The 25,650-nt window shown below is 50.5% G+C and overlaps 1 protein-coding gene and 2 pseudogenes across 3 annotated transcripts; 1 reads left to right on the forward strand and 2 right to left on the reverse strand.

Annotated features, from left to right (window-relative positions):
* Nucleotides 1-10,681: 10,681 nt before the first annotated feature.
* ALOX15B (arachidonate 15-lipoxygenase type B) lies at nucleotides 10,682-20,416 on the reverse strand. 3 transcript variants are annotated; one of them, XM_012457535.2, is made up of 14 exons: nucleotides 20,270-20,416; nucleotides 19,964-20,186; nucleotides 19,596-19,677; nucleotides 16,937-17,059; nucleotides 16,545-16,648; nucleotides 14,415-14,587; nucleotides 14,031-14,177; nucleotides 13,728-13,931; nucleotides 12,399-12,485; nucleotides 12,077-12,246; nucleotides 11,780-11,901; nucleotides 11,583-11,683; nucleotides 11,332-11,502; nucleotides 10,682-10,861 (listed from the first exon to the last, which is right to left on the reverse strand). In XM_012457535.2, the coding sequence occupies exons 1-14, from the start codon at nucleotides 20,414-20,416 to the stop codon at nucleotides 10,682-10,684; spliced, it is 2,034 nt and encodes a 677-aa protein (XP_012312958.2). The 3 variants fall into 3 exon arrangements, with proteins under 3 accessions (XP_012312958.2, XP_012312959.2, XP_012312960.2); XM_012457536.2 differs by lacking the exon at nucleotides 12,399-12,485; XM_012457537.2 differs by lacking the exons at nucleotides 11,780-11,901; nucleotides 12,399-12,485 and having other exon boundaries at nucleotides 12,090-12,246.
* Nucleotides 20,417-22,903: 2,487 nt separating this feature from the next.
* LOC105720822 (large ribosomal subunit protein uL23-like) lies at nucleotides 22,904-23,690 on the reverse strand (annotated as a pseudogene).
* Nucleotides 23,691-24,737: 1,047 nt separating this feature from the next.
* LOC135275797 (small nucleolar RNA U13) lies at nucleotides 24,738-24,830 on the forward strand (annotated as a pseudogene).
* The last annotated feature ends 820 nt before the right edge of the window (nucleotides 24,831-25,650 follow it).

The raw sequence follows: 25,650 nt of genomic DNA on the forward strand, positions 1-25,650 counted from the left end.
GAAGAGTGCCTGCTGCGGATGTTCACATAGGAGGAGTCCCCGAGGACTTCAAGGGGGAGGTGGGACATAAGTTGGGCTTGAAGCAGGGGCAGAGTTTGAATTGTGAGAGAGGGAGAAATTAGGGTGCCTTGTCTCCCTAGGCCGAGGATGTGCTGAGGTGGAGGAATGGAAATCGGGGCAGATTCCAGAGGGGCTGAGCTGCTGCAGGGGAGACAAAATTGCATGTGGTGAGCAACTGGGAGCCACTGGAGGCTAATGGGCAGTGGCCCCGTCATCAATCACAGTGCTGGAGGGAGGCCATTATGCAGGCTGGTGGCGGGAGCTGGGAACCCACAGGAGGCCAGATGTCAAGAGGATCTGGCCATTGGCATGGAGGCCACGGCTACACCCCAAGGAATTCTCCTATGAGGAAGAGTACCATGGAAAAACCTGGAGACACAGTGACTTTCTGGGGTGAATAATAATTTTAATAGCTAATGCTCAGAGAGCACTTTCTGTGCACTGGTGTTTGTACTTAGGGCTTTGCATTTAATAAGAATAATAAACTATACCACAGGTGCTCTTATTACCTCCATTGTCAGATGAAGAAACAGGCACAGAGAGGTTAAATAACTTGCCCAAGGTCACACAGCTGGGAAAGATGAATAGTATAAGCAGGAAGGGCTTGGAGGCAGCAGCAGTGTGTTTGGGCAGGAGGCTGGAGGAAGGTTGAAGAAACCAGCAGGGGTATAGACAAGGGTGAGAGGCTTGGAGCCCTCAGGCCCCAGGGGAGTGTCCCCTTTCTATGGCTGCCCAGGTCTGGAGTATAGTAGTGGGCGAGGTCCTGGAGCTTGAGGTCAGCCAGCTGGTGGGACAGGTAGAGGGAGTGGTAGGTGGCAGCTGCCAGCCCTTTGGTGATCAGCTCCAGGCAGCCCACCTGTCCCAGTGATGTCACCTGTAATGAGCAGAGAGCCCACTCCTGCTGCGAGCAGGGGCTCTGGACCAAATCTCAGGCCTCCCCTTGCCCTCTCTGCTCACCCCAAGATCCCAGGGCTCCAGGGCCTTGACCTGGTAGATGAGTTTCCCTGGTACAAAGAGCCCAGTATGGGCTGGATGCTGATGTGGAAGGTGCAGCAGAGGGGAGCTGGAGTCAGAGGTCAGATCAGGCAGCCCGGGCCTCCCGCAGCTGTGGGCACTGAGAGGAGGGCTCCTCCCTACCTTGAAATGCGTGGCGCCTGGCTAAATAGCAGGAGAGAACACTATTTCTCACTCAGCCCCGTCCTTGCTATCTCAGAACAACGACCCTGCCTCCACTGGCGCCTGCTCAGCCTGCAGACTGGTCCCAGAGTCCAGTTCGGCGACCATCATTGCATTGGTGACCAGGAAATTCTTTGGGAGGCAGTGACAGCGGTGGATCAGGATGAAGTTGAGGCCATTCAGGAACTGGGAGGTGGAGGAGGCGAAAGAGGCATCCCTGTTCTCCTTCCAGTCTCAAATGCACACTCTACAGAGGGCAGGTGCGGGGAGGGTCACCATCTGCCTGCAGCACTGCCCCCACTTTCAGACCCATCTCCAACTTCCCAGCATAGCCACTTCCTGATGCTGATGGCTGGGCTGGGCTCCCCTCCTTCCTACCCCAACGGGTTGGATTACTTGAATTTTCCAAGTGTTTATTTTAGAAAACAAAGGATTGCAGGTTTGGGTTCTGCCTGAGGAGTCACCTGAACTCCCTTGACCCCACCGTTTTAGGGGAAGCCTGACATGCTCTGTGATGTACACTAAGACCTTACCTAGGATGAGTTTGATTTTTTTCTTTTGAGACGGAGTCTTGCTCTTGTTGCCCAGGCTGGAGTGCAACAGTGCCATCTCGGCTCACCACAACCTCCGCCAAGTTCAAGCAATTCTCCTGCCTCAGCCTTCTGAGTAGCTGGGATTTCAGGTATGTGCCACTACGTCTGGCTACTTTTGTATTTTTAGTAGAGACGGGGTTTCTCCAGGTTGGTCAGGCTGGTCTCAAACTCCCGACTTCAGGTGATCTGCCCACCTCGGCCTCCCAAAGTGTTGGGATTACAGGCATGAGCCACCGCACCCAGCCGGATGAGTTGAATTTGAGAAAATTGGAAATCTAAAGAATAATGGATACCAGCACAGGCTGTCCTTCTGGTCTTCCGCTCCACAGAGGCCCTTTCAATTCCCTGTCAAAACTCACCAGTCCCGTCCTATTCTCCTGCAAAGTACGCCACAAGGAAGTGTGGATGATTTGTTAAACCAGAGTGATTATTCAATAAGAGGTTGCATTGCTTTGGGGCGTGACACTGGTGCTAGGGTTTCTGAACCAAGAGTTTGACCTGTATAGTTTAAATGCATCGTGCTCCCAGCAGAGACCAGGATATCAGAGAGGAGGCACTCCTGAATTCTCCAGTTTGGTTTATTTTATTTATTTATTTATTTTTTGAGATGGAGTTTAACTCTGTTGCCCAGGCTGGAGTGAAATGGAGAAGGGACTGGGGCTCTAGGCACTGTTCTGGGGTGGCATCCGGGCCTCTCCCTCCAGCCTGGGAGGGATTTCAAACAAATTAAAAACACGGTTCGTACAAATTAGAATATTCACAAGTCAAATATTGTATTTGACTCAGCCAGATGGTCATGCTGGTTCCAAGAACAATTGAGGAGACAGGGATTTATAGGCAATTTAATAAAGGAATGTTGGGATATGATTGTTGAGTTAGATATGAAACCAGCCAACATCCTACAGAGCAATAAACTATCATCCTTGGTTTATTTGCTTAAAAAAAAAAAACACTGAACAGAAGTCATTTCCATGAACTTTACAGAAACTGAGGCCTTTATTATTAATAAACAATGGTATGCTGTTCTAGAATGTGAAACATCCTTCCCAGAACTTTGGGAGGCCAAGGCGGGCAGGTCATTTGAGATCAGGAGTTCGAGGCCAGCCTGGCCAATATGGTGAAACCCCATCTCCAAGCTAGGTGTGGTGGCAGGTGCCTGTAATCCCAGCTACTTGGGAGGCTGAGGCAGGAGGATCGCTTGAATCCGGGAGGCAGAGTTGGAGTAAGCCAAGATCACACCATTTCACTCCAGCCTGGGTTACACAGTGAGACTCTGTCTTAAAAAACAAGAACAACAAAAAAACAACAAAGAAAAGAAAAGAAAAGAAAAGAAAAGAAAAGACTTCCTTAAAAGGACAGGCAGGCTGGGCGCAGGGACGCACACCTGTAATCCCAGCACTTTGGGAGGCCGACGCGCCCGAGGTCAAGAGATCAAGACCATCCTGGCCAACATGGTGAAACCCCATCTCCACTAAAAATGCAAAAATTAGCTGGACGTGGTGGTGTGCACCTGCAATCCCAGCTACTCAGGAGGCTGAGGCAGGTGAATCGCTTGAACCCAGGAGGCTGAGGTTGCAGTGAGCCAAGATCATACCTTTGCACTCCAGCCTGGGTGACAGAGCAAAACTCCATTTCAAAAAACAAAAACAAAAACAGAAAAGGACAGGCAATTGTCCTCTTGATACTATTTCTCAATTTTGGATAGTTTTTCTTAACAAGGCTGTTCCTTGTGAGTACATCAAGTAATCAAATAGATCTCCTTTTCAGGGTTTCACCTCTCTTGCTCTCTCTCTGTCTTTCTTAGACTCCCATTCCTTTCCTCCTCACTGTGGCCCTGCCTTACAATCTCACTCTCCTTCTCTCCTTCTCAAGTGACAGCTAGATAGGTGTGCATCCTTCCTTCCAGACCTTTACCTTGCCAGTTCTACTGATTTACATACTTAAAAAAAACACACACACAAAAGGGATCATGTGCTTCTCCTTTGTGTGACTTGTTTTCCACCTGTATTATATAACACTTCATCATCAAGGCAGTCAAGTGCCAACTTAGCTGCATTGAAGAATACCTAGAGAACTGGTAAAACATTATTTCTGGGTGTGTCTGTGAGGGTGTTTCCAGAGGAGATTGCTGTGCGAGTCAGTGGACTGAGTGGGAAACCTCCACCCTCAATGGGGGCAGACACCATCCAATCACTGGGGGTCCTGGTGAAATGAAAAAGGGGAGAAAAAGATTTCCTCCCCTTCCCTCTCTCCTGGAGCTGGGACGCTCTCCTTCTCCTGCCCTTGGACATGAGAACCCAGGCTCTCTGGCTTTGGGACTCCAGGATCTACACCAGTGGTGCCCCCAACCAGTGGAAGTATTCTCGGGACTTTGGCCTTGGACTGAGAATGACACCATTGACATCCCTGGTTCCAAGGCTTCCGACTTGGACTGAGCCATGCTGCTACTGGCATCCCAGGGTCTCCAGCTTGCAGATGGCCCATAGTGGGGTGTCTCAGTCTCCATAATCACGTGAACCAATTCTCCTAATTTCTCCTTATATATCTGTCTATAGTCACGAACCACATAATGACATTTTGATCAACGATGGGACCAACACATATACAACGGTGGTCCCCCAAAATTATAATGAAGCTGAAAAATTCCTATGGCCTAGTGACATCATAACTGTCATAATGTAATGCACAATGCATTACTCATATGTTTGTGGTGTTGCTGGTCTAAGTAAAATTATGTGCTGCCAGTCACATAAATGTTACAGTAATGTCCTAGGTCCTCACATTCACTTGCCACTCACTCACTGACTCACCCACAACAACTTCTGGTCCTATAAGCTCCATTCATTACACCATCGGCATCCCTGGTTCCAAGCCCTTCAGTAGACGCCTTATTTAGGTTTACCACTTTTTACCTTTAACACCATATTTTAGTTGTACCTTTTCAATATGTAGCTATGTTTAGATGCACAGATGCTTACCATTGTGTTACAATTCTTTATAGTATTCAGCATGGTGATGTGTTGCACCGGTTTGCAGCCTAGGAGCAGCAGGCTAGACCATATAGCCTAGGTGTGTAGTAGGCTCTTCCATTTAAAATTGTGGAAGCATTGGCCAGGTGTGGTGGCTCACGCCTGTAGTCCCAGCACTTTGGGAGGCCGAGGTAGGTGGATCACCAGAGGTCAGGAGTTTGAGACCAGCCTGTCCAACATGGTGAAATCCTGTCTCTATGAAAAAGAAATTAAAATTGTGCAAGCACACGCCACGATGTTCACATGAAGAAATCACCTAACACAATTCTCAGAACATATCCCCATTGTTAAGTAACACATGACTATATGTCTATTATCTATTTACTGTCTATCTATCTATCTATCTATCTATCTGTTCATCATCTACAATCATCTATCTATCTATCTATCTATCTACTATCCATCATAGCCCAAGGAGACCACCACTCTGGAGAATTAACTGGATATCCCTAGAGGTGAATGTTCTCTGTAACAGCCTTCTCTTCTCAATGCAGGGCAGCCAGTTGAGAGCACAGTTGTGTGGTGTGTGTGGCAGGGGACTTCACAGGGCTCACAAGCTCACAGGCCCTGGGCAGAGGAGGTAGTGGTGGCTTCTCCAAGGGTGGTTAGGGACTGACTGCTTGGATTTTTGTGGCTGAGCTGCCTCGGATGCTGCAGTTTCTCCGAGGAATTATAGTGAATCTCAAAAGATATACACTGAAACAAACAGCAGTTTATTGACTGGGATACAGCTGCCCTCCAACTCACCAGCACATCTACACATGCAACCATCCAGTCATTTTCACTTCATCCAACATTAAACAAATCTGTTGGGTATCACTCTGTGCCAGTGCAGTGCTGGGCACGAGGCCTATCAAGTTGAGTGAGACCCAGCTGCTGCATTCCAGAAGCTCATGGTCTGGTTGGGGAGACACACAGGTAAGTGAAGGGCACCACAGGGTTTTAGGAATTATTTGTGCATTAACTTCTCCATTTAGCACGTACTTACCGAGCACCTGCAGTGTGCCAGCGCTGTGATGGGCAGTTGTGAACCTTATCCTCCTGAGCTGGCAGTCCAGCAATAGAGGTCAGGATGGCTAGGTCACCTGGAAATTCCTCCAAGTGATAGGCAATGGGGCAATAGAAGGACCAAGGAGGCACACCAGCTTGTAATTGTCTCATCTTGGAAAGGACACACATCTCTTTTGGCCAGGATTAGCCACGTGGCCCCAACCTAACTGAAAGGCAGGCTGGGAAACATCGGGAAGTCCATGAGGTATTAGGTGAGCATAAACTCTGCTACAGCAACCAGTGGTCTCTGCCGCTCCAGGTTAAGTGAAACAGCGTCTCTCTCATGGAACTGAATATGGAGGCAAATAATTCAAGGATGAAAAAGTATAGGAACTTCATTATTCTCCTGGCGGTGGCTGGGGACAGCATCCAACACTTCTTGTCCCTTGTTCCCCAGATGCCTGGAGCTTCCTAGGTTCTGGGTTTCAGTTTCTCTCCTGAAACCACATGATTAACTTTTTTTTTTTTTTTTTTTTTTGAGATGGAATTTCGCTCTTGTTGCCCAAGCTGGAGTGCAATGGTGTGATCTCGGCTCACTGCAACCTCTACCTCCCGGGGATTCAAGTGATTCTCCTGCCTCAGTCTCCCAAGTAGCTGGGATTACAGGCATGCCCCACCATGCCTGGCTAATTTTTGGTTTTGTTTTTTTTGAGATTGAGTTTCACTCTTATTGCCCAGGCTGATGTGCAGTGGTGTGATCTTGGCTCACCTCAACTTCCACCTCCCAGGTTCAAACGATTCTCCTGAGTAGCTGAGATTACATGCATGTGCCACCATGACTGCCTAATTTTTGTATTTTTAGTAGAAACAGAGTTTCACCACGTTGGTCAGGCTGGTCTCTAACTCTTGACTTCTGGTAATACACCCACCTTAGCCTCCCAAAGCACTGGGACTACAGGCCTGAGCCAACGCGCCTGGCTTTTTTTTTTTTTTTTAACAAGATCTCACTCTGTTGCCCAGACTGGAATGCTGGAATGCAGTGGTGTGATCAAGGCTCACTGCAAACTCTGCCTCCCTGGCTGAAGCAATCCTTCCACTTCAGCCTCCTGAATAGCTGGAACTATAGGCGTGAGCCACCATGCCCTGCTACTTTTTAAAATTTTTGGCAGAGATGGGGTCTCACTGTACTGTCCAAGCTGTCTTGAACTCCTGGGCTCAAACAATCCTCCTGCGTTGGACTTCCAAAGTGCCGGGATTACAGGTGTGAGTCCCTGCATCTGACCTGCATAGTCAGCTCTTTAACTTCTCAAGGTACTCAATTTCTTTTCCATTAACTCGTTATTGCTTAAGTTAGCAGGAATTGATTGAAAGAAGTTCGACAGGATCGTATACCTCTAAATCACTTTTGGTATTCTCACGGCCGCTGAGGAATGAACAGCTCAAATGCTGCTTGCCAGTCAGCCCTACCTGCTCGAGGCCCTGTTCCATTTTTTTTTCCAATGGTAGTCGCAGAGTCCAGCCTCGCAGTGTCTAGTGGGTGTTCTTTTGTGTGCGGAGGTGATAGATCGCAGGAAAGAAAGACACAAGGCACAGAGATGAGAGAAGAATTCAGCTGGGCCCGGGACACCGCTACTACCAACGTGGAGTCCGGCAGTGGCCCCGAATGCCTGGACGCGCCGATATTTATTGTATACAAGGCAGGGGGCGGGGTAAGGAAAGTGAATCATCTGACGTGACTGATAGGGTCAAGCAGATCATGTGCTTACGGTACAGGGGGCTCCTCCCTTTCAGGTAGCCGCTGCAGGGAGGGGAGGCAGATACGTCAGCATCTATCTATACACTTCTCAGAAAGATCAAAGGCTTTTAGGATTCCTCTATTCTTTACTTCTCACAACTTCTAAGAACTTAGAAAAAGCACCCGGTGGAAAGCAGAACATGACAGTGGACAAGGATGGTGGCGTCGGAGCACAGCACCGCAGAGAGGCATTTAAGCCCCTGGAGTCTGCGGCCGGGCTGGCTAATGTCAGGCCTTCCTCACGGGCCGGGCAGAGCAGATGTTCTCTGAACGTCCCCAGCGAAAGGGAAACTCCCCTTCGTGGCCTGCTGAGTAACTGGCACCTTCCCAGGCACTGGCCTTACCGCAAGCCCTGCCTGCTAAGTAACGGGCGCCTTCCCAGGGCATTCACTCTCGCCTCCTGATCAGTCTCACTATGGCCCTTCAGTTCTGAATTATATTTCACCCGATTATGTCTGTACTGTAAGACTAAAATGATTCTATGCTCTAAAGCAAAGATTAATAAAGAATCATGATTTAATAGGACGGATTATGTAATTGATGATGTGATTGTTTCTAAATATATTTGGTATCATTGCTAAAACTAAGTAATCAGTTATTGATTATACGGGACAGCTTGTGGCTTCAGTCTCTTGCCTTGGCACCTGGGCAACTTTCTTCCCACAGGTAGTGTTTATGCAGTTATAGTTTATAAATTGCATTTTGTCCACATTGTTTCATAAAAATCGGTGAAAGTGAAAAACCAAAGCACTCGTGCCTGCAATGTGAAATAGTGATGGAAATCATTAGATGAATTATGAAGGACACGTCTCGTTTTTACACCAAAAAAGCAAAGGCGATTTTAAAATTTGGAGAGTGCTGGTCAGGTATTTTGTAGAATGTCCCTCAATCTGGATTTGTCTGTATTTTTCTCATCATGGGACTGTAGTTGGGAGTTTCTAGAAGAAACCACAGAGGTGAAGTGCTCTTCTCACAACCTTAGAACAAAGAGACATGGTATCAGCGAGTTCATCTGGATCTTTTTTTTTTTTTTTTTGAGAGTCTTTCTCTGCCACCCAGGCTGGAGTGCAGCGGCATGATCTCAGCTCACTGCAACCTCTGGCTGCTGGGTTCAAGAAATTCTCCTGCCTCAGCCTCCTGAATAGCTAGGATTACAAGTGCCGACCACCATGCCTGGCTAATTTTTGTACTTTTAGTAGAGATGGGGTTTTGCCGTGTTGGCCAGGCTGGTTTTTTTTGTTTGTTTGTTTTTGTTTTTATGAAGTCTTGCTCTGTCATCCAGGCTGAAGTGCAGTGGCATTATCTTGGCTTACTGCAACCTCCGTCTTCCAGGTTCAAGTGATTCTCCTGCCTCAGCTTCACAAGTAGCTGGGATTACAGGCGCCTGCCACCATGCTTGACTAACTTTTGTATTTTTAGTAGAGATGGAATTTCACCATGTTGGCCAGGCTGGTCTCGAACTCCTGGCCTCAGGCGATCTGCCTACCTGGGCCTCCCAAAGTGCTGGGATTACAGGTAGGAGCCACTGTGCCCGAACTCATCTGAATGATTTGATTGAGGTGATATCTACCAGGTGTCTCCACTGGAGTTACTTTTTTTTAAAAAGACACTTTTTTACCTTAATGTATGGTCACTGAATATGAGCCAGAAAAAAGGAAAAATAGAATTTAAGAATGTGTATGAAATGTTGTGATTCCATCAGTGAAGATGAAATCTAGTAGCAAGGTATGATTAGAGATACGATAATGTTTTCTGATTCTCTAGAAACAGAACCTACTTTATAGGATACAAGTCTTTAACTTTAGGGGACATTTTTAAGACTGTATACACAGGCATTGCCTGCACCGACCTGGGCAGTGTGTCCTCATTCTGTCTGTTCTGCCTGGCTCCCAATGACCCCTTTTCAGTGTTTTGTTCATTTTAAAGCTGAGACACTAGGTCACAATCAACCTCTTGGGCATTTTTTTTTTTTTTTTTTTTGAGACGAAACCTCACTTTGTCACCTAGGCTAGAGTGCGGTGGCATGGTCTGGACTCACTGCAACCTCTGCCTCCCAGGTTCAAGCGATTCTCCTGTCTCAGCCTCCCGAGTAGCTGAGATTATAGGTGTGTGTCACCATGCCTAGTTAGTTTTTGTATTTTGGATAGAGACAGGGTTTCACCACATTGGCCAGGCTGGTCTTGAACTCCTGACCTCAAGTGATCTGCCTGCCTTGGCCTCCCAAAGTGCTGGGATTATAAGCGTGAGCCACTGTGCCTAGCCTTGTTTAATTAATTAATTTTATTTTTTAAATAGAGACAGGGTCTTGCTCTGTTACTAGGGCTGGAGTGCTGTGGCACAATCATAGCTCACTGCAGCCTCAAACTCCTGGGCTCAACCAGTCCTCCCGCCTCAGCCTCTCAAGTAGGACTACAGCCATACAACACCAGGCCCAATTAGTTTTTAAATTTTAATTTTTTGGTAGAGGTGGAGTCTCACATCTTGCCCAGGCTGGCCTTGAACTTCTGGCCTCAAGTGATTCTCCTGGCTCCGTCTTCCAAAGTGCTGGGATTACAGGCATGAGCCACGGTGCCCAGCCTCTTTGGCAGCCACTTCTTAGTGACTGTTCTTGAGTCAGGTGACCATAAGGTCCAATCAGTGGGTCTGTGGGTCTGAGGCTAGTGGGTCTGTGGGCAGGTATATGCACCTCCCCCCATGGCTGTATAACACAAAACAAAACCAACTAGCAAAACCCTCAAAGAGGGCTGTGCAGGTACTTCAAGGCTTGGAGCCTCCAAAAGGCTCAGTGGTATTGTCCGGAAACTATTCTTGGTGGGTTTTTTGTTTCTCTGTTTTGATTTTGTTTCTGGTTTTGTGTGTGTGTGTGTGTGTGTGTGTGTGTGTGTGTGTGTGTGATGGTGGGAGTGAGTTACACAGAGTCTGGTTGTCCCAGGAGAGGCACATGGGGGCCTGTTTTTCCAAGAAGTCCTTTACTCTGGGTGCCAGTTATTCTAGAGTGATGTGGTCAAAGGACGTCATCTGGGCTGTGTTCCCGGGGTTTAGATGGAGACGCTGTTCTCAATGATAGGAGGGTCCAGGTAGGTGTAGGGCAGTGCCAGGCCCCGGTTCCGCTCCTGGATGTCCCTTGAGATCTGGGCCAGGCGGTTCTGGAAGGTGGCGATACTCCGCCGTGGGGCCTCCTCGATGAAGTGCTCATCTGGGTAGGTGCCCAGGGGCCTCTGGGGACCGAACACAAGCTTGGGTGAGGGGGCTGCTGAGGTCTTGCCTCCCAGACTCCCTGTCCTCACCCTCTGAGCAGCTGCAACTTGCCTTAACCAGCTCTGGCCCTAGCCCCCCACCCTGGGACCTGGAGCAGTCCTTGACGGGGCCTGATCCATATCCCTCCTCTTAAACAGATATCCACGTAAAGCTTGTCTGCAGGAAGCTTTCAGGGATTGAAAGTTCAATTCGGAATTTCCAAGGAGCACAATGACACGTTGCCCTTGCCACTGATAGTGGCTCTGGATCATCGCATTTTGCTGTTGGACCTTCACCGTGGGATGTCCAAGGCTCATGTGTCCCACTGGAGGGTCAGTGGGGTGAAGGGATCCACTACCTGATGGCAGAGTTGGGTCTGGGCCAGGAGGGTAAACATCACACCCTCCCTTACCCCAGTTCAGCCCGGCCTGGCCCTCAACCCCACACTCACTGGGTCTCCAGGCTCCTTGCTCAGCAACCAGAGAGTAAGGATGACATCACATGTGGCATTGACAGGTGGGAGGGTGTTGATGAAGCTCTCAGGTGTTGCTTGGCTTTTGGAGGTGGGTGGTGGCAGCTGCATGCTGGGTGGCAGGTTGGGCATCCAAGCACAGGAGTCAAACTGAAGGCCGAGAGGGCAGAATGAGGCCAAGGAGCTGGGTCAACTCTAGCCCGCCACCCCAGGCACTGGCTTTTCCTCACCTGCCCGGCACTGACAGCCGAGTGCCTCGCTGAGCAGGTGAATATCACCATCGTGACATACCGCACCAGGGCTTCCCGGGTCTCCAGGGAGGAGGGTATACCTGCGAGGAGAGCTGGGCTGGGCTGGAGCTTCCAGGGGCCTGAGGACCCTGCCACGGAGGCTTGAGGGTGAGGCCTGAGGGCGGAGGTCCCCATACCTGAGCTCTCCCGGTTGAGGAAGCCCTTGGAGAAGATCTCTCCGACCCAGGCCTGGAGCTCTCTGTCATCTTGGACAGACTCATCGCTTGGGTAGTAGATACCGATGATTTCAGAGACAAAGCTGCAATGCACCCAGGTTCAGGCCCAGCCTCCAACCCCGACCCACTCTGAGGAATGCCCCTGCTTCGTGTCATTAATGTCCGGCCCTCCGCAATGTGAGCCTCCCTGGGGCCTCAGCGTCCTTTCCAGTCTTCCCGCATCCTCGAGCCCTCAGCTCTCCAGGCACAGACCCTCACCGTTCCACTGCACCCCAGATCTGCAGGCCATCATCACGGTAGTAGTAGCCTGGGATGTCTTCAACTCCTCGGGTCCGGATATCCTCAGGCAGACACAGGGCGGAATAGTTTAGCTGCTTCATGCTCCTCTGTATCAACTCAGAGAAGCCTCCAATGCCGAGGCCTGTGGACTGAGAGACAGGACCCTTGGGTCCTACAGACCTTGCTCCAGAAGCAGGAGGTAGCACGGGTGTGGGGGAGATGGGTCACTCCCACCCCAGGATCCCAGATTCCTCACACTGAAGGAGCAGCCTGTTCACTCCCTCCCCAACACAGCTCTCACCTTGTCCACGACCTGCCCCGGCACGATGAGCAGCTCCCGAGCAAGCGTGTTGATGTGCAGGGTGTACCGGGTATGTGGGATCAGCAGCTGTGTGGCAGGAACGGCAGAGCTGGGGGAGGCCTGGCTCTTTCTGGCCCAAGACCTTCCAGCCCTTCAAGTCACTAGGAAAGAGGCAATGCCTACAAGAGGAGGCAGCCTGGGACAGGGGTCTGAGCCCTGGAGTTCCTGCTGGGTGCCCCCAGCAGCTTGTGCTGGGAGCTCAGGCGCGCTCCTTCCTCTCCCTGAGCCTCAGGTTATCTTGTCAAACACAGTGCTGATGTGGCTGAGCCCCGTGCCTTCCGGCTCTGGCATCCTGTGGATTTCCTAACCCCTGGGCAGGCAAAGCTCTAGGAAAACCAGGACCTGTGGGCCTGACAATGTGGAGTTGTCCACCAGAGCCCACCTCTGAGAGCCAGGCCCCGGGAGCTGCAGTTAGTCAGAAAGAACAGACCAGGACGGAAGAGCACAGAGCAGGGTTCACATCCAGAACCCAGGAGACGTCTAGAAGGATCAGAGAATCTGAGTGGCTGGGGGTGGACCCTGTTGGGGAGAAGTCCTGTCCTTCACAGAGAAGGTGCCTCGAATCTGAGCTGTCTGAAAGCTAGCAGGGTCTAGTAAACCAACAGAACCCACCCGAGAGCACAGGGGCCTCCCAGCCAGCCCTCCCCTATCCCAGGACTATCTGTAGAAAACCTTTTGGTCTCTCACATCCATGTTCACACTTTGGCACCTGCCAGCCCCGGGTCCTTCCCTTCCTAAGATTTGGGCTTCTATGATGGCTGCTGATGCCGTCTGATCTCCCTTAAGAAGGGAGCCTCAGCTGGGCGCAGTGGCTCATGTCTGTAATCCCAGCACTTTGGGAGGCTGAGGCGGGTAGATCACGAGGTCAGGAGTTTGAGACCAGCCGGGCCAATGTGGTGAAATCCCGTCTCTACTAAAAATACAAAAATTAGCTGGGCGTGGTGGCATGCGCCTGTAATTGCAGCTACTCAGGAGGCTGAGGCAGGAGAATCGCTTGAACCCAGGAGGCAGAAGTTGCACTCCAGCCTGGGCAACAGAGTGAGACTCTGTCTCAAAAAAAAAGGAAGGAGGCCTCTTGGGGTACCACATTCATCTTACTCAGGGTCTGCTGGAGAGCAGGCTCCCGGGGGAGTTGTGCCGGGAGATGCTGCTGAAGCGGACAGGGCTCTGCATCCCCGCTTGCATGGATAGGGCCATGTGAGGAAAGGCTGCTTAGAAGAGGCACAGAGGGCATGGGCACAGTCTGGGCCACCTTGTCAAGCCACTGACCTTGAAGAGAGGGTGGCAGTGGGGCAGCTGGCGCAGGGTGGCCAGGGTGAAGACCTCGGGCAGCAGGTGCGAGTGCAGCAGATGCGTGAGGGCCTCGTGGAAGGAGAACTCGGCATTTCGCACCCAGGTCTTGGCCAGCAACCAGTCCCACTTGTCATCACTGGGCAGGAAGATGGGGCTGTTGGGGCCGGGGGTCTGGCTGAGCTTGGGGGAGGCAGGTGGGGAGAGAGGCAGCCATGAGCATCTGCCAACCATTCAGTCTGACCCTCCTCGCCCCTGCCCTGCCCCTGCCTGACTGCAGACCTGGATGGCGAGAGGCAGTAGGGGCCCACCACCTGGGCGCTGGTATAGCAGGGTCATTGGGGCCGCAGAGAACTGAGGCCTCCCATTAATGACATTGGTGTGGATGTTGGAGAGGATGCCGTGATCCACCAAGAACAGGGAGCCCTTCTGCAGAAGAAAGAAGAGCTGGGGCTACTACCTGGTTTTCTAAAGGAAGGGGGTGGGGTGGTAGAAGGGACAGGATTCAGGGCTGGGAGAGGAGTGTGTTTCAGGAGAGAGTGTGCTAGGCACACAGCACACAGTAGGTCCCTGACAAATGTGAGTGGGCCCCTCCCTCTCCAGTAGGGGATGGGTGTGAAGGCACTGAGATGGGCAGTGCAGAGCCTGGATCCCTGCACCCCTCACCTCCAGCTCAGCCTGCAGGCTGGTCCCAGGGCCCAACACTGAAGCCACCATGGCATCAGTGACGGGGAAGTTTTTTGGGAGGCAGTGACAGCGGCGGATCAGGACAGGGTTGAGACCATTCAGGAACTGGGAGGCGAAGAAGGCATCCTCCTGCCAGTGCTCAAAAGTGTACTCTGCGGGGGTGGGGACACACAGACTGGGTCACCCCAGCTCCCACAGGTCTCTGCCTAACCTTCACGGTGGGTTCTCAGGGTTGCTGCCCCTGCCCCTTGTCTTCAGTCACTGCCTCTTTATCCAACAGCAAACCATAGTCCCAGACCATCCATCCCAGTGTCTGCTGGACAGATGCCCTGAGTAACTCACTAGCCTCCAGTGCAGCATGTTTGAGACCAAATAAAGACCCTTCCTACAGCTCAAGTCAGTCCCATTGCCGGATATTTGGGAAGAGGCAGCTCCGTCCACCCAGGTGCCTACAGAGGAGCCTGGGGACCTCCCTTTTCCTTTTCTATTTTTCTCCCTTTCCTTCCTTCCTTCCTTCCTTCCTTCCTTCCTTCCTTCCTTCCTTCCTTCCTTCCTTCCCTCCCTCCCTCCGTCCCTCCCTCCTTTCTTTCTTTTTTTTTCTTTCTTTCTTTCTTCTTTCTTTCCAGAGTCTTGTTCTGTCGCCCAGGCTGGAGTCCAGTGGTGCGATCTTGGCTCACTGCAAACTCTGCCTCCTGGGTTCAAGTGATCCTCTTGCCTCAGCCTCCTGAGTAGCTGGGATTATAGGCACAAACCAGCATATCTGGCTAATTTTTGTATTTTTGGTAGAGATGGGGTTTTGTCATGTTGCTCAGGCTGGTGTCAAACTCCTGGGCTCAAGTGATCCGTCTACCTCGGCTTCCTCCTGCTCTCCTTCTCTCTCTTCCTTTCTTCCTTCTGCCCTCCCTCCCTCCCTCCCTCCCCTCCTTCTTCCCTCCCTCCCTCCATCCCTTCCTTCCTTCTTTCCTTCCTGACAGGGTCTCACTCTCTTGCCCAGGCTGGAGTGCGGTGGGGCTAACTCAGCTAACTGCAACCTCTGTCTCCCAGGCTTAAGCAATTTTCATGCCTCAGCCTCCTGAGTAGCTGGGACTACAGGCATGTGCCACCACATCTGGCTGAGTTTTGTATTTTTAGTAGAGACGGAGTTTTGCCATGTTGGCCAGCCTGGTCTCAAACTCCTGACTTCAAGTAATCCACCTACCTTGGCCTTCCAAAGTGCTGGGATCACAGGCCAGAGCCTGGGGACCTCTCCTGGCAGCACCCCCACATATCAAATCCCATTGATTCTCCATCCTGACTACCTCTCAGTCCACACATCCATTCTCCTGCATTGCCACTGCCTTGCTGAGGCCACCATCCTCTGGCGACCAGAGACAGAGCCTCATAGCAGATCTCATAGCCTCTTGTCCCCTAATAACTCACCCCCAGCAGTGTATAGTGACCGTAGTATTCCCCTGCTAGCAACCAGTCAAAGCACTGGGCCAAGGAAAGACCCAAGTCCTGCTGTGGCTGACACTGTCCTGTGTGACCCCCATGTCCCTTCCCGCTCCTTCTCATGCCCTTTCTCTTGCTCATTTTGCTTTGACCACAGTGATGTTTTCTTTCCTTCAAATGTAGCTGATCCTTCTGTCTTCAGGGCCTTCACACTCTCTGTTCTCCAAACTGCTTTCTGCCCCACAGCCCATCCTTGGCACTGTGAAGGCCTACTCAGTTTCCAGGTCTCAGCATAGTTCACCCCCGTGGGAGAGCTTTCCTGGGGCCCTCTCCAGGGTAGGGCAGGTGCCCTCTTTACACAGTCACTGGATCCAATGAGCATATTTCACAGTGAAACGAATAATTAATACCAACTGTGCTGCTCGACTGCGAGCCCCATGAAGAACTGTGTAGCCCCTAACCCGGTGTCTGATATGTAGCAGGTCAACAAATGACTGTTGGATTAGAAGGCGTTAGAAGGTCAGGGATCCCCTCCATCCATATTCTCTTTTGTCTCTGTGAGGAAAAGTAAGGTCTAGCAAGGTCCTGCTCAGGGTTACATAGGAAATTGGTGCTTGGTTTTCTGAGACTCCAGAGAGCCACAGGAGTTGATGTCACAGGAAAGAGGAAGCTCCTCACCAGCTGCTGGGGTCTTCCGGAAGTTGAAGATCCTTTTCATCTCATTCAGGCTCCTCCAGGGCCCCTTGCGGTCCAGCAGCCCCTTGATCTTCATCTCTACAAACCTGCCAGAGGATGTGAGGGGTGGGGAGTGGGCAGGAGGCCCTGGGAGACCCTTCCCTGTCAGCCAGCCTTATGTCTCTTGGGATCTTGAACCAGCCTCCAGGCCCGAGGTAGTCACAGCCCCTAAGGGAGCTGTTGCCCTGTGGGATTGGTAGTGGGTAGGAGGCTGTTTCCTGGGTAGGAATATGTGACTCATATCACAGTGGGTGGGGGAACTGACTAGGGGAGGGCAGAAGGCAGGGTCATCGGGCATCTGAGGCCCAGGGGCAGGGCAAAGTGGGTATCCTCACGCAGAGCCACTCCGTAGATAAAAGTTGGCATTCTTGACTGTGGAGTATTTGATGTTGATGTCCAAGTCTTTCACACTCTTTTCATCTAGGCAGTGAGGCCAGCCTGGGTTGTAAGCCTTCCACCTGGTGGGTAGAGAGGGAACAGGGTCAGCAAGAGGCCTCAGGGAGCCCCTTCACTAGGGCAGATGGAATGCAGACCCCTTGGGGGCCTTGCTCAGAGCCAGACCCCTTCAGCCAACGAGGGCCCTCCTGGGATCTGCCCTTCCATTCTACCCTCGAGGCTGCAAGAGAGCTGCCATTTTCCCACTGTGAGATGGCTCCCCTGGTCAAGCGTGATTGGTCCAGAAGTGAGCGCCTGCCTAGTGCTGGGCCAATCAGAGTCCTTTCCAAGGAATTTGAGACTGGGGCTGAGGTGGTCTCTCTCTGATTATGTAGATTATAGCAGTAAACACAGAGACTGTTAGCCATGGCCATTTTCCTCTGGGTGGACAATTCTTGCCTGTGCTTCTGTAAGTGCCTCTGTGTCTGGTTGACAAACTCTTTTATTCTGCCTGCTAGTTGGAGTTGGCTTTGTTCTTGCAACTAGAGAAGTCCTGGCTAACCTAACACAGATGCATCTTGTAGAGGGGAGACTATTTAGGACAGGGTCTGCACAGAAGATTTCAGTTGTCTTTGGTAGGCATCCCATACAGAGGCACTTCAGCCTCCACAGCTTAGGGGGAGCCGCAGTACTTTATTCTGTCCTGGCCTACGGCATCTCTAAATTCTATTCTCAAGCAACACAGCCGAAGACTTTCCGGCGAAATGGTAAAATCACATCTCTGCAAACCTGAGGACCCCCAGCCAGCCCTCCTCTCACTCATTCATTCTTTGATTCATTCAACATTTGCTTCCAGGTTTGAGCTTTCAATTTCAAAGAAAAATTTGCAGTTAAAGTGCACTGCCACCAGGTGGTGGCCAAACCCCGCTTCTCAGACTTTAATCCCTCTCACCTAGGGATGTTGGCTACATGCAGATTCTGATTTCTAACAAGCTCCCAGGCAATGCTGTTGCTATGGATCTGAGACCTCACTGTACGTATTATAAGAGCCTAGAGAGTTGGAACAGAGTTAACTGAGAGACAGGAACAGCAACAGCACGCATTTGTGCAAGGCTTGGCATCTACCTAGCTACATTCTTGAGCATTTTCTCATCTGTTCCTCCTTCTAACCCAAACGAGATTGGTCTTCTTAGTTTCTTTTACAGAAGAAAATAAGAATTGAAGAGATGAAATGATTGGTCTAAGATCTCACAGCTCGTTTTGGCAGGGCCTAGACTGCCCTTGGTCTCCATGGACACAGTAGACCTCAATGTCTATTCCCTCTCTTGGGGCTGTTGCTGGCAAATTTGGTGCCATGGCTTTCTTAGGGGTGGAATTCATGACACATGGAGAATCCCCAGGAGCCAAATGAGCCTGTGACTGCTCTGATCTCAGAGACCAGGGGCAAAGGCCTGCAACCTGGACTTTAGACAGCAGCCAAGTTGGCCAGATCAAGATCTTTTGAAAATCTACTCCCAAGTGCAGTTCCTGGCTTTGTGCCAGGAAATCCTCACTAGCGGCCCTGGCTTCTCTACAGTCTCCAAGGCCCAGTTCTCGCCTATGACCTCCAATGCTGAGCCAACAGCACAGAAAAAGCCCCCATCTCACCCCTCGCTAGCCCCTGGAGGATGAGTTTCCTGGGGCTTGAGAGGTGCGTTTCTGGCTCTACCTAGATTTCTGGGAGGATATGATAAGCTGATGCATGAAAAAGTCCCAGGGCAAGGAAGACAGCAGCAAAGGTAAGGCATTTAGAGCAATTTTTCTTTTCTTTTCTCTTTTTTTTTTTTTTGAGGTGAAGTTTTGCTTTGTCACCCAGGCTGGAGTGCAGTGGCATGATCTCGGCTCACTGCAACCTCCGCCCCCCCAGGTTCAAGCTATTCTCGTGCCTCAGCGTCCCAAGTAGCTGGGATTACAGGCATGCGCCACCACGCCCAGCTAATTTTGTATTTTTAGTAGAGACAGGGTTTCACCCTGTTGGCCAAGGTGATCTTGAACTTCTGACCTCAGGTGATCCTCCTGGCCACCAGAGTCATCTGGAAGGCTTGTCAAAACAAAAATTACAGCTCTCCACCTCAGTGTTGTAGCAAGTTGGGGGTGGCTCAGGAATTTGCATTTCTTTTTTTTTTTTTTTTTTGAGACAAAGTCTCACTCTGTCGCCCAGGCTGGAGTGCAGTGGCACGATCTTGGCTCACTGCAACCTCCACCTCCCAGGTTCAGGCAATTCTCCTGCTTCAGCCTCCTGAATAGCTGGGATTACAGGCATGTGCCACCACGCCCAGATAATTTTTTTGTAATTTTAGTACAGACGAAGTTTCACCATGTTGGTCAGGCTGGTCTCGAACTCCTGACCTCATGATCCACCCACCTCGGCCTCCCAAAATGTTGGGATTACAGGCGTGAGCCCCCGCGCCTGGCCAGGAATTTGTATTTCTAATACATTCCTGCAGATGCTGCTTGTCCTAGGAGCAGCTTTGATAGGAGAGGTGGGGGCAGGGGCTTTAGTCTGTGTCATGACAAGGACACTCCAGCTGCCCCTCATCCCTTGGGCGCCCCCTCCTCCAACAGCAACCCCCTCCTCACTGGTACATCTCCTGCCGGGCCTGCAGCTCCTCCTGGCGCTGTTGCTGGAGGAGGGGGTGGTGGTCTGCCCAGGACACCTTGGCTGTGGGAGAAGCAGAGTAGGTTGGGGGAGAGAAATTCCCCATCACTACCCCCAGCCACGTCCTCTCCACTATTGCCATGCTCTACCAGGTCCCCTCCTTTCATAAGTACAGTTTCTCCTACACCAGGCTGCCACCTCCCCCTCCCAAGGTCCTGCCAACCCCCCTCCTCCGCCCCCTACTCTGTGGTTCCACCAGCTCACCTCTCCACTTCACCTGCCTTCCCCAACCCCAGTCCCCTGCCCCTTCCTGTGCTCCCCCTGCAGCCTCAGCCAGGCCCCGCCTCACCTGTCCCCTCCCGCAGCACCAGGCTCCCTGCCCCCTCCAGCCACTGGTAGCAGGGGAAGAGGAAGGGGCTGCCCTGCGGCGGTGTCAACTGGAACCAGCGGCAGAACCAGGCATCCTGGGACAGGGGCCTGAGCAGGCAGGACATCGCTGGGGGCATCTTGTGCACGCGCAGCAGCAGCACTGGACCCACGTCCTCTGGGAGCATCACCTGGAAGTCCTCCTCCTGGGGGAGGTTTAGTATGCAACAGGCCAGACCCTCCTGCTCACCCGCTTCACCTCCACCCCTACCCACTCCCATGCACTCACAGCGCCAGCGTTGAACTCCTTGCCAAGATGGTCCAGGGGCAGCCGGGGGCTCTCTCCCTGGGTCCCCACGATGCTGACAGACACTTTATTCCATGTGCCAGCCCCGAATGCCTCCCCTGTGGACACCCTGACCCTGAACTCAGCCATGGTGCCAGCCCAAGTCTAGCTCTCTACTCCGCACAGGACCACAGAGCTGGGCTCACTCCTGGGACACACCCTGCCCCAACACTGGTTACTCCCACGGACTCCAAGTATTCATAGAGCCCAGGAACTCCTCTGAAAAGCACGCCTGCTTCAGGGAAGGAAGGGGTGGGGCAGAGAGGCTGGAACTTGGAACTAAGGTGGGGGCGGCGGGGGATGGGGGATTTCCAAGAACACCCTGAGGTTTGGGGAACTGGATCTTTCAGTGATGGTGCCAGGAGAGAGAGCCAGAGCTGGGACCCAGTTGGGGTGCCAGCCTCTGATTTGTGCCCACCACCTATGTTTGTTTGTTTTCCTTCTTAGCCTTAGAAGTCTGTGCAGGAATATTACCCCACTTCCCACAACTCTTTTTGGGCATACATTCATTATTTTATTTCATTCAATAATTAATGTTCGGAACTACCTCTGTGCCAGGTGCTATGCTCACTGCTGTGGATAAAGACTCGGGCAAGACCTAGTGTTTGCTCCCATGGAGATTAAAAGTCAAGCATGAGGCCAGGCACAGTTGTTCACACCTGTAATCGCAGCACTTTGGGAGGCTAAGGTGGGCGGATCACCTGAGGTCGGGAGTTTGAGACCAGCCTGGCCAACATAGTGAAACCCTGTCTCTACTAAAAATACAAAAAATTAGCCAGGCGTGGTGGCGGGCTCTCAGGGGGCTGAGGCAGGAGAATCGCTGGAACTCAGGAGGTGGAGGTTGCAGTGAGTTGAAATTGTGCCATTGCACTCCAGCTTGGGCAACAGAGTGAAACACCATCTCAAATAAATAAATAAATAAATAAATAAATGATCAAGTATGAGAGAAAATAAGTAAACAAATACATAATTTCAGATAATAATAAGTGCAATGAAGGAAATGAAACAGACTGATGTGAAGGAGTGAAAAGCAGAGGTGGGAAGGGAGGCCCTCAGAGGCTCAGAGGAGGTGAAGGGATCTATCGGGGAAGAGAGTTTCGTGCAGAGGAAGCTGTTCTCGCAGAGGCCCTGCAGTTAGGAAAAGCTTGGCTTGTTGGAGGAGGGAAACGCAGGAGCGCAGTGAGGGAGGGATGTGAGGGAGAGACGTCAAGGGGAAGTTACGGATTTTGGCTTTGGGGGAATAACAGATTTAGGATTTCTGGTCTGGAAATGCTAAGTTAGAGGTGGCCATTAGACAGCCAAGTGGAGACCCTACATCCAGGCATAGAGCTCAGGGGTGCAGGGTGTGCGTCCTCGAGTCACAAGCACACAGGTGCATCTACACGGCATGCTGGTGGAGATCGCTGGGCAGAGAATATCCTTTAAGTGGAGAAGAGAAGAGGAGCAAGCTGTGCCCCAAGGTCCTCCTCTGAAGTCATGCAAAGGAGTGGAAACAGCAAAGATCAGCCAATAGGAGGGAGGAGAACTAGGTTGACAGACATTGTATCCCACGATGCTGACACTTTGTCCCATCGTAGTCTGTCACAGTGTTTCATGAATGCCAACTGAAGTGAGAGTGACTTATCATGTGGTACTTATACACCATGGAATGCTGTGCAGCCTTAAAAAAGAACGAGATCATGTCCTTTGCCGGAACATGGATGGAGCTGAAAGCCATTATCCTTAGTAAATTAACGCGGGGACCGAAAACCAAATATTGCACGTTCCAGTTCCTACTTTCAATTCTTTAGTGCATATACCTAGTAGTAGAATTGCTGGATTATATGGTAACTGTATGTTTAATTTTTTTTTTTTTTTTGAGACCAAGTCTCACTCTGTCACCCAGGCTGGAGTGCAGTGGCATGATCTGAGCTCACTGCAACTTCCGATTCCCAGCTTTAAGTGATTCTCCTGCCTCAGCCTCCTAAGTAGCTGGGATTACAGGTGCCTGCCACCATGCCCAGCTAATTTTTAGTAGAGCTGGGGATTCACCATATTGGTCAGTCTGACCTCAGGTGACCCACCCGCCTTGGCCTCCCAAGTGCTGGGATTACAGGTATGAGCCACCGCACCCCACCTGGATGTTAAATTTTTTCAGGGACTGCCATACTATTTTCCACAATGGTTGCAACATTTTACATTCCCATCAGCAGTGCTGGAGGAGAGTTCCAGTTTGTCCACCAATGCTTGTTATTTTCTATGTATTTGATAGTAGCCATTTTAATGGGCCTGAAATGGTATCTTATTGTGGTTTTAATCTGCATTTCCCTAATAATTGGTAATATTAAGCATCTTTCAATATGCTTCTTGGCCATTTATATATCACCTTTGGAGCAATGTCTGTTAATGTCCTTTGCCCAAACCATCCATTCTTTTTTTTTTGAAGTCCTTGTCCTTTATTGGGCAAGGGGTGAGGGAAGCAGACAGACCAGTTGGACATAGTAGATGGGTGTGTGAGGACAAAATGCTACTCGAAAGCCAGCCAACCCACAGTCCCCTGAAATGGATGAGAATGTGCTTCAAACTCTGGGCACTGGTTTCACCCACAGCCTCTTCGAGGGATGAAAGGGGTTCTTGTAAAGCTTTTAGTAACCCTCAACCATGGAGGCAAGCTCTGAGTTCTGGTTTTCCTAGGACACTAATGCTAGTCACAAAGATCTCTGGAGTGATCAAGGATGGAGGAGTGAGTGGCAGGGTGAGTTTCAAAAGGATAAGCAGAACAGGAGTCTTGCCCAAGCAGTGGGCAAGTTACAACAACAGTTCCCATGTATGGCCTCCCACCCAACCAGAAATTGACGAGAGGCATGTATATGGTGAAAAGATATACATATATTTAGAATTAGCCAGCTGGACTCAGTTTAGATGATCCCAATTTTGTTGGCAACATCCAAAGCATCGTAATCAGGAGCCAGTTGAACATATGCCTTCTTCTCTCCATCAGGCCGAATCAGGGTGTTGACCTTGGCCACATCAATGTCATAGAGCTTGTTTGATCTGGTGCTTGTTGGCTTTAACATCCACAATGAACACAAGTGTGTTGTTGTCTTCTATCTTTTTCATGGCAGACTCAGTGGTCAGCGGAAACTTGATGACAGCATAGTGGTCAAGTTTGTTTCTCCTTGGGGCGCTCTTCCGAGGATATTTGGGCTGCCTCCGGAGTCGCAGTGTCTTGGGCCGCCGGAAGGTGGGTGACCTGCGGATCTTCTTTTTTTTGTGGCTGTGGACACCTTTCAATACTGCCTTCTTGGCCTTTAAAGCCTTCGCTTTGGCTTCGGCTTTAGGAGGGGCAGGAGCTTCCTTCTTCGCTTTCGGCGCCATCTTGTGAAAAGGGTCCCAAACCATCCATTCTTAATTCTTATCCATCAGTAGGTTGAATTTTAGACTTATGCGAATCATAGGGAAGACCCACCCATTTTCAAATAGGTCAAATATTTATAGATCACTCTCATAATACAAATCAATATTGCAAGTATCCCTGTGCCCAAATTCAGTGAGTCCAGGAAAAAGCGGAAATGCTTTATTGTTTCTCCATCCTAAAATACCTCCTTGGATACTTATAAATTTAAGTGACTCTATTTTAAAGGAAGCTGTATCACTATTGTAAATGGAAAATTCCTTTCATTTCCCATAGTGGAAGGTAAGAATAAAGGAGATTGCAATGAAAACCGAACCAAACAGTGTATTCAATTCCAGGTAGATTCTATTGCCTGCAGCCAGCTCCCTGTTCCAGAAGATTATCTAATGCTAAAGGGGTGCTAAAAACATATCAACACCAAATTGATACTTTCTCCCTGACAAGGGGGAAAAGGGGAATTGATTTGTGGTTTTATCTCAATTAAACCTGTCGTCCTGCACCTCCAAGGACTTGTTCTAGAGTAGCATTGCTCAAGGCACGACAAGCAGAGGGCTAGCATCAGATGTCTTTGAATGCTTGTTAAAAATGCCAGTTCTGGGTCGGGTTCAGGGGCTCATGCCTGAAATCCCAGCACTCTGGGAAGCTGAGGTGGGTGGATCACTTGAGGTCAGGAGTTTGAGACCAGCCTGGCCAACGTGGCAAAACCCCATCTCTAATAAAATACAAAAATTAGCTGGGCATGGTGGCACGTACCCATAGTCCCAGCTACTCAGGAGGGTGAGGCAGGAGAATTGCTTGAACCCAGGAGGCAGAGGTTGCAGTGAGCCGACATCACGCCACTACACTCCATCCTGAGTGACAGAGTGAGCAGAGTGAGATTCTGTCTTAAAAAAAAAAAAAAAAAAAAAGCCAGTTCCCCAGCCCTGCCTCACACCAAGTAGGCAGACTCCCTGGAAGTTTAGCCAGGGAATCTACATTTTACAGTAGGGTGATTCTTCTTTAGAACCACTGCCTTTGATCCCTTTGTTCTTGGTAAGCATGATGATTGAGTTTTCCTGTTCATATGTGAGACATGCCTCTCTCAAACCTTGACACATTCTCCTTCCAACTTAAAAGGTCAAAACAAAAAAAACCCACTGCCCTTGAGGGATTTCATTTTTTTTTTTTTTTTTTTTTTTTTTGAGACGGAGTTTCCCTCTTGTTACCCAGGCTGGAGTGCAATGGCACGATCTCGGCTCACCGCAACCTCCGCCTCCTGGGTTCAGGCAATTCTCTTCCCTCAGCCTCCTGAGTAGCTGGGATTACAGGCACGCGCCACCGTGCCCAGCTAATTTTTTGTATTTTTAGTAGAGACGGGGTTTCACCATGTTGACCAGGATGGTCTTGATCTCGAGGGATTTCATTTTACAACGACATTGTGAAATGAAATTTTCAGCACTCTGAAATCCCTCCCAGAGTGCTGTGTCATTGTGATATTTCACAATGTCATCGTGTAAATATTTTATTACATTCTGTCCTACAGCTCATGATTGTAGGGTCCACTGCCACGTTGGGCTCCAGATGTATGGTCCAGCCCTACAGGGTTCTGTGAGCTGCTCCCGGCTGGTGGGGAGACAAGAAATTGTAGAAATAAAAGACACAAGACACAGAGATAGAGAAAAGAGAGTTTGGGCCCAGGGGTCCACTGCTACCCAGATCTCGGAGACCAGCAGTGGCCCTGAATGCCAGGATCTTTCTTTTATTGAGTTGCAAATCTGGGGGCAGGGTAGGTAGGGCATGGCCTTGGTGGTCGGTGACTGGGGGCAGGGTAGATAGGGTGTGGCAGTGATGGGGTCAAGAACATCACAAGTCATTCAGGTAGGGGCTCAGGAATTTCTGGCACCCAAAGTGAGGTAAGGAGCATAATGCATCAGCACCTTTTCCACACTTA

This window comes from Aotus nancymaae, unplaced genomic scaffold (assembly GCF_030222135.1).
Source record: "Aotus nancymaae isolate 86718 unplaced genomic scaffold, 86718_ANA_hifiasm-v0.15.2.pri h1tg000018l, whole genome shotgun sequence".
In the NCBI taxonomy this organism is placed as follows: domain Eukaryota; kingdom Metazoa; phylum Chordata; class Mammalia; order Primates; family Aotidae; genus Aotus; species Aotus nancymaae.

What these genes read in the sequence shown, in the direction of transcription:
- ALOX15B (XM_012457535.2), bottom strand. Translation starts at nt 20,416, where the DNA reads ATGGCTGAGTTCAGGGTCAGGGTGTCCACAGGGGAGGCATTCGGGGCT. An exon ending in TATCTACGGAGTGGCTCTGC is followed by an intron (nt 16,649 to 16,936) that starts GTGAGGATACCC and finishes ATCCTCTGGCAG; the next exon opens with GTTTGTAGAGATGAAGATCA. An exon ending in TACTGCCTCTCGCCATCCAG is followed by an intron (nt 13,932 to 14,030) that starts GTCTGCAGTCAG and finishes GCCTCCCCCAAG; the next exon opens with CTCAGCCAGACCCCCGGCCC.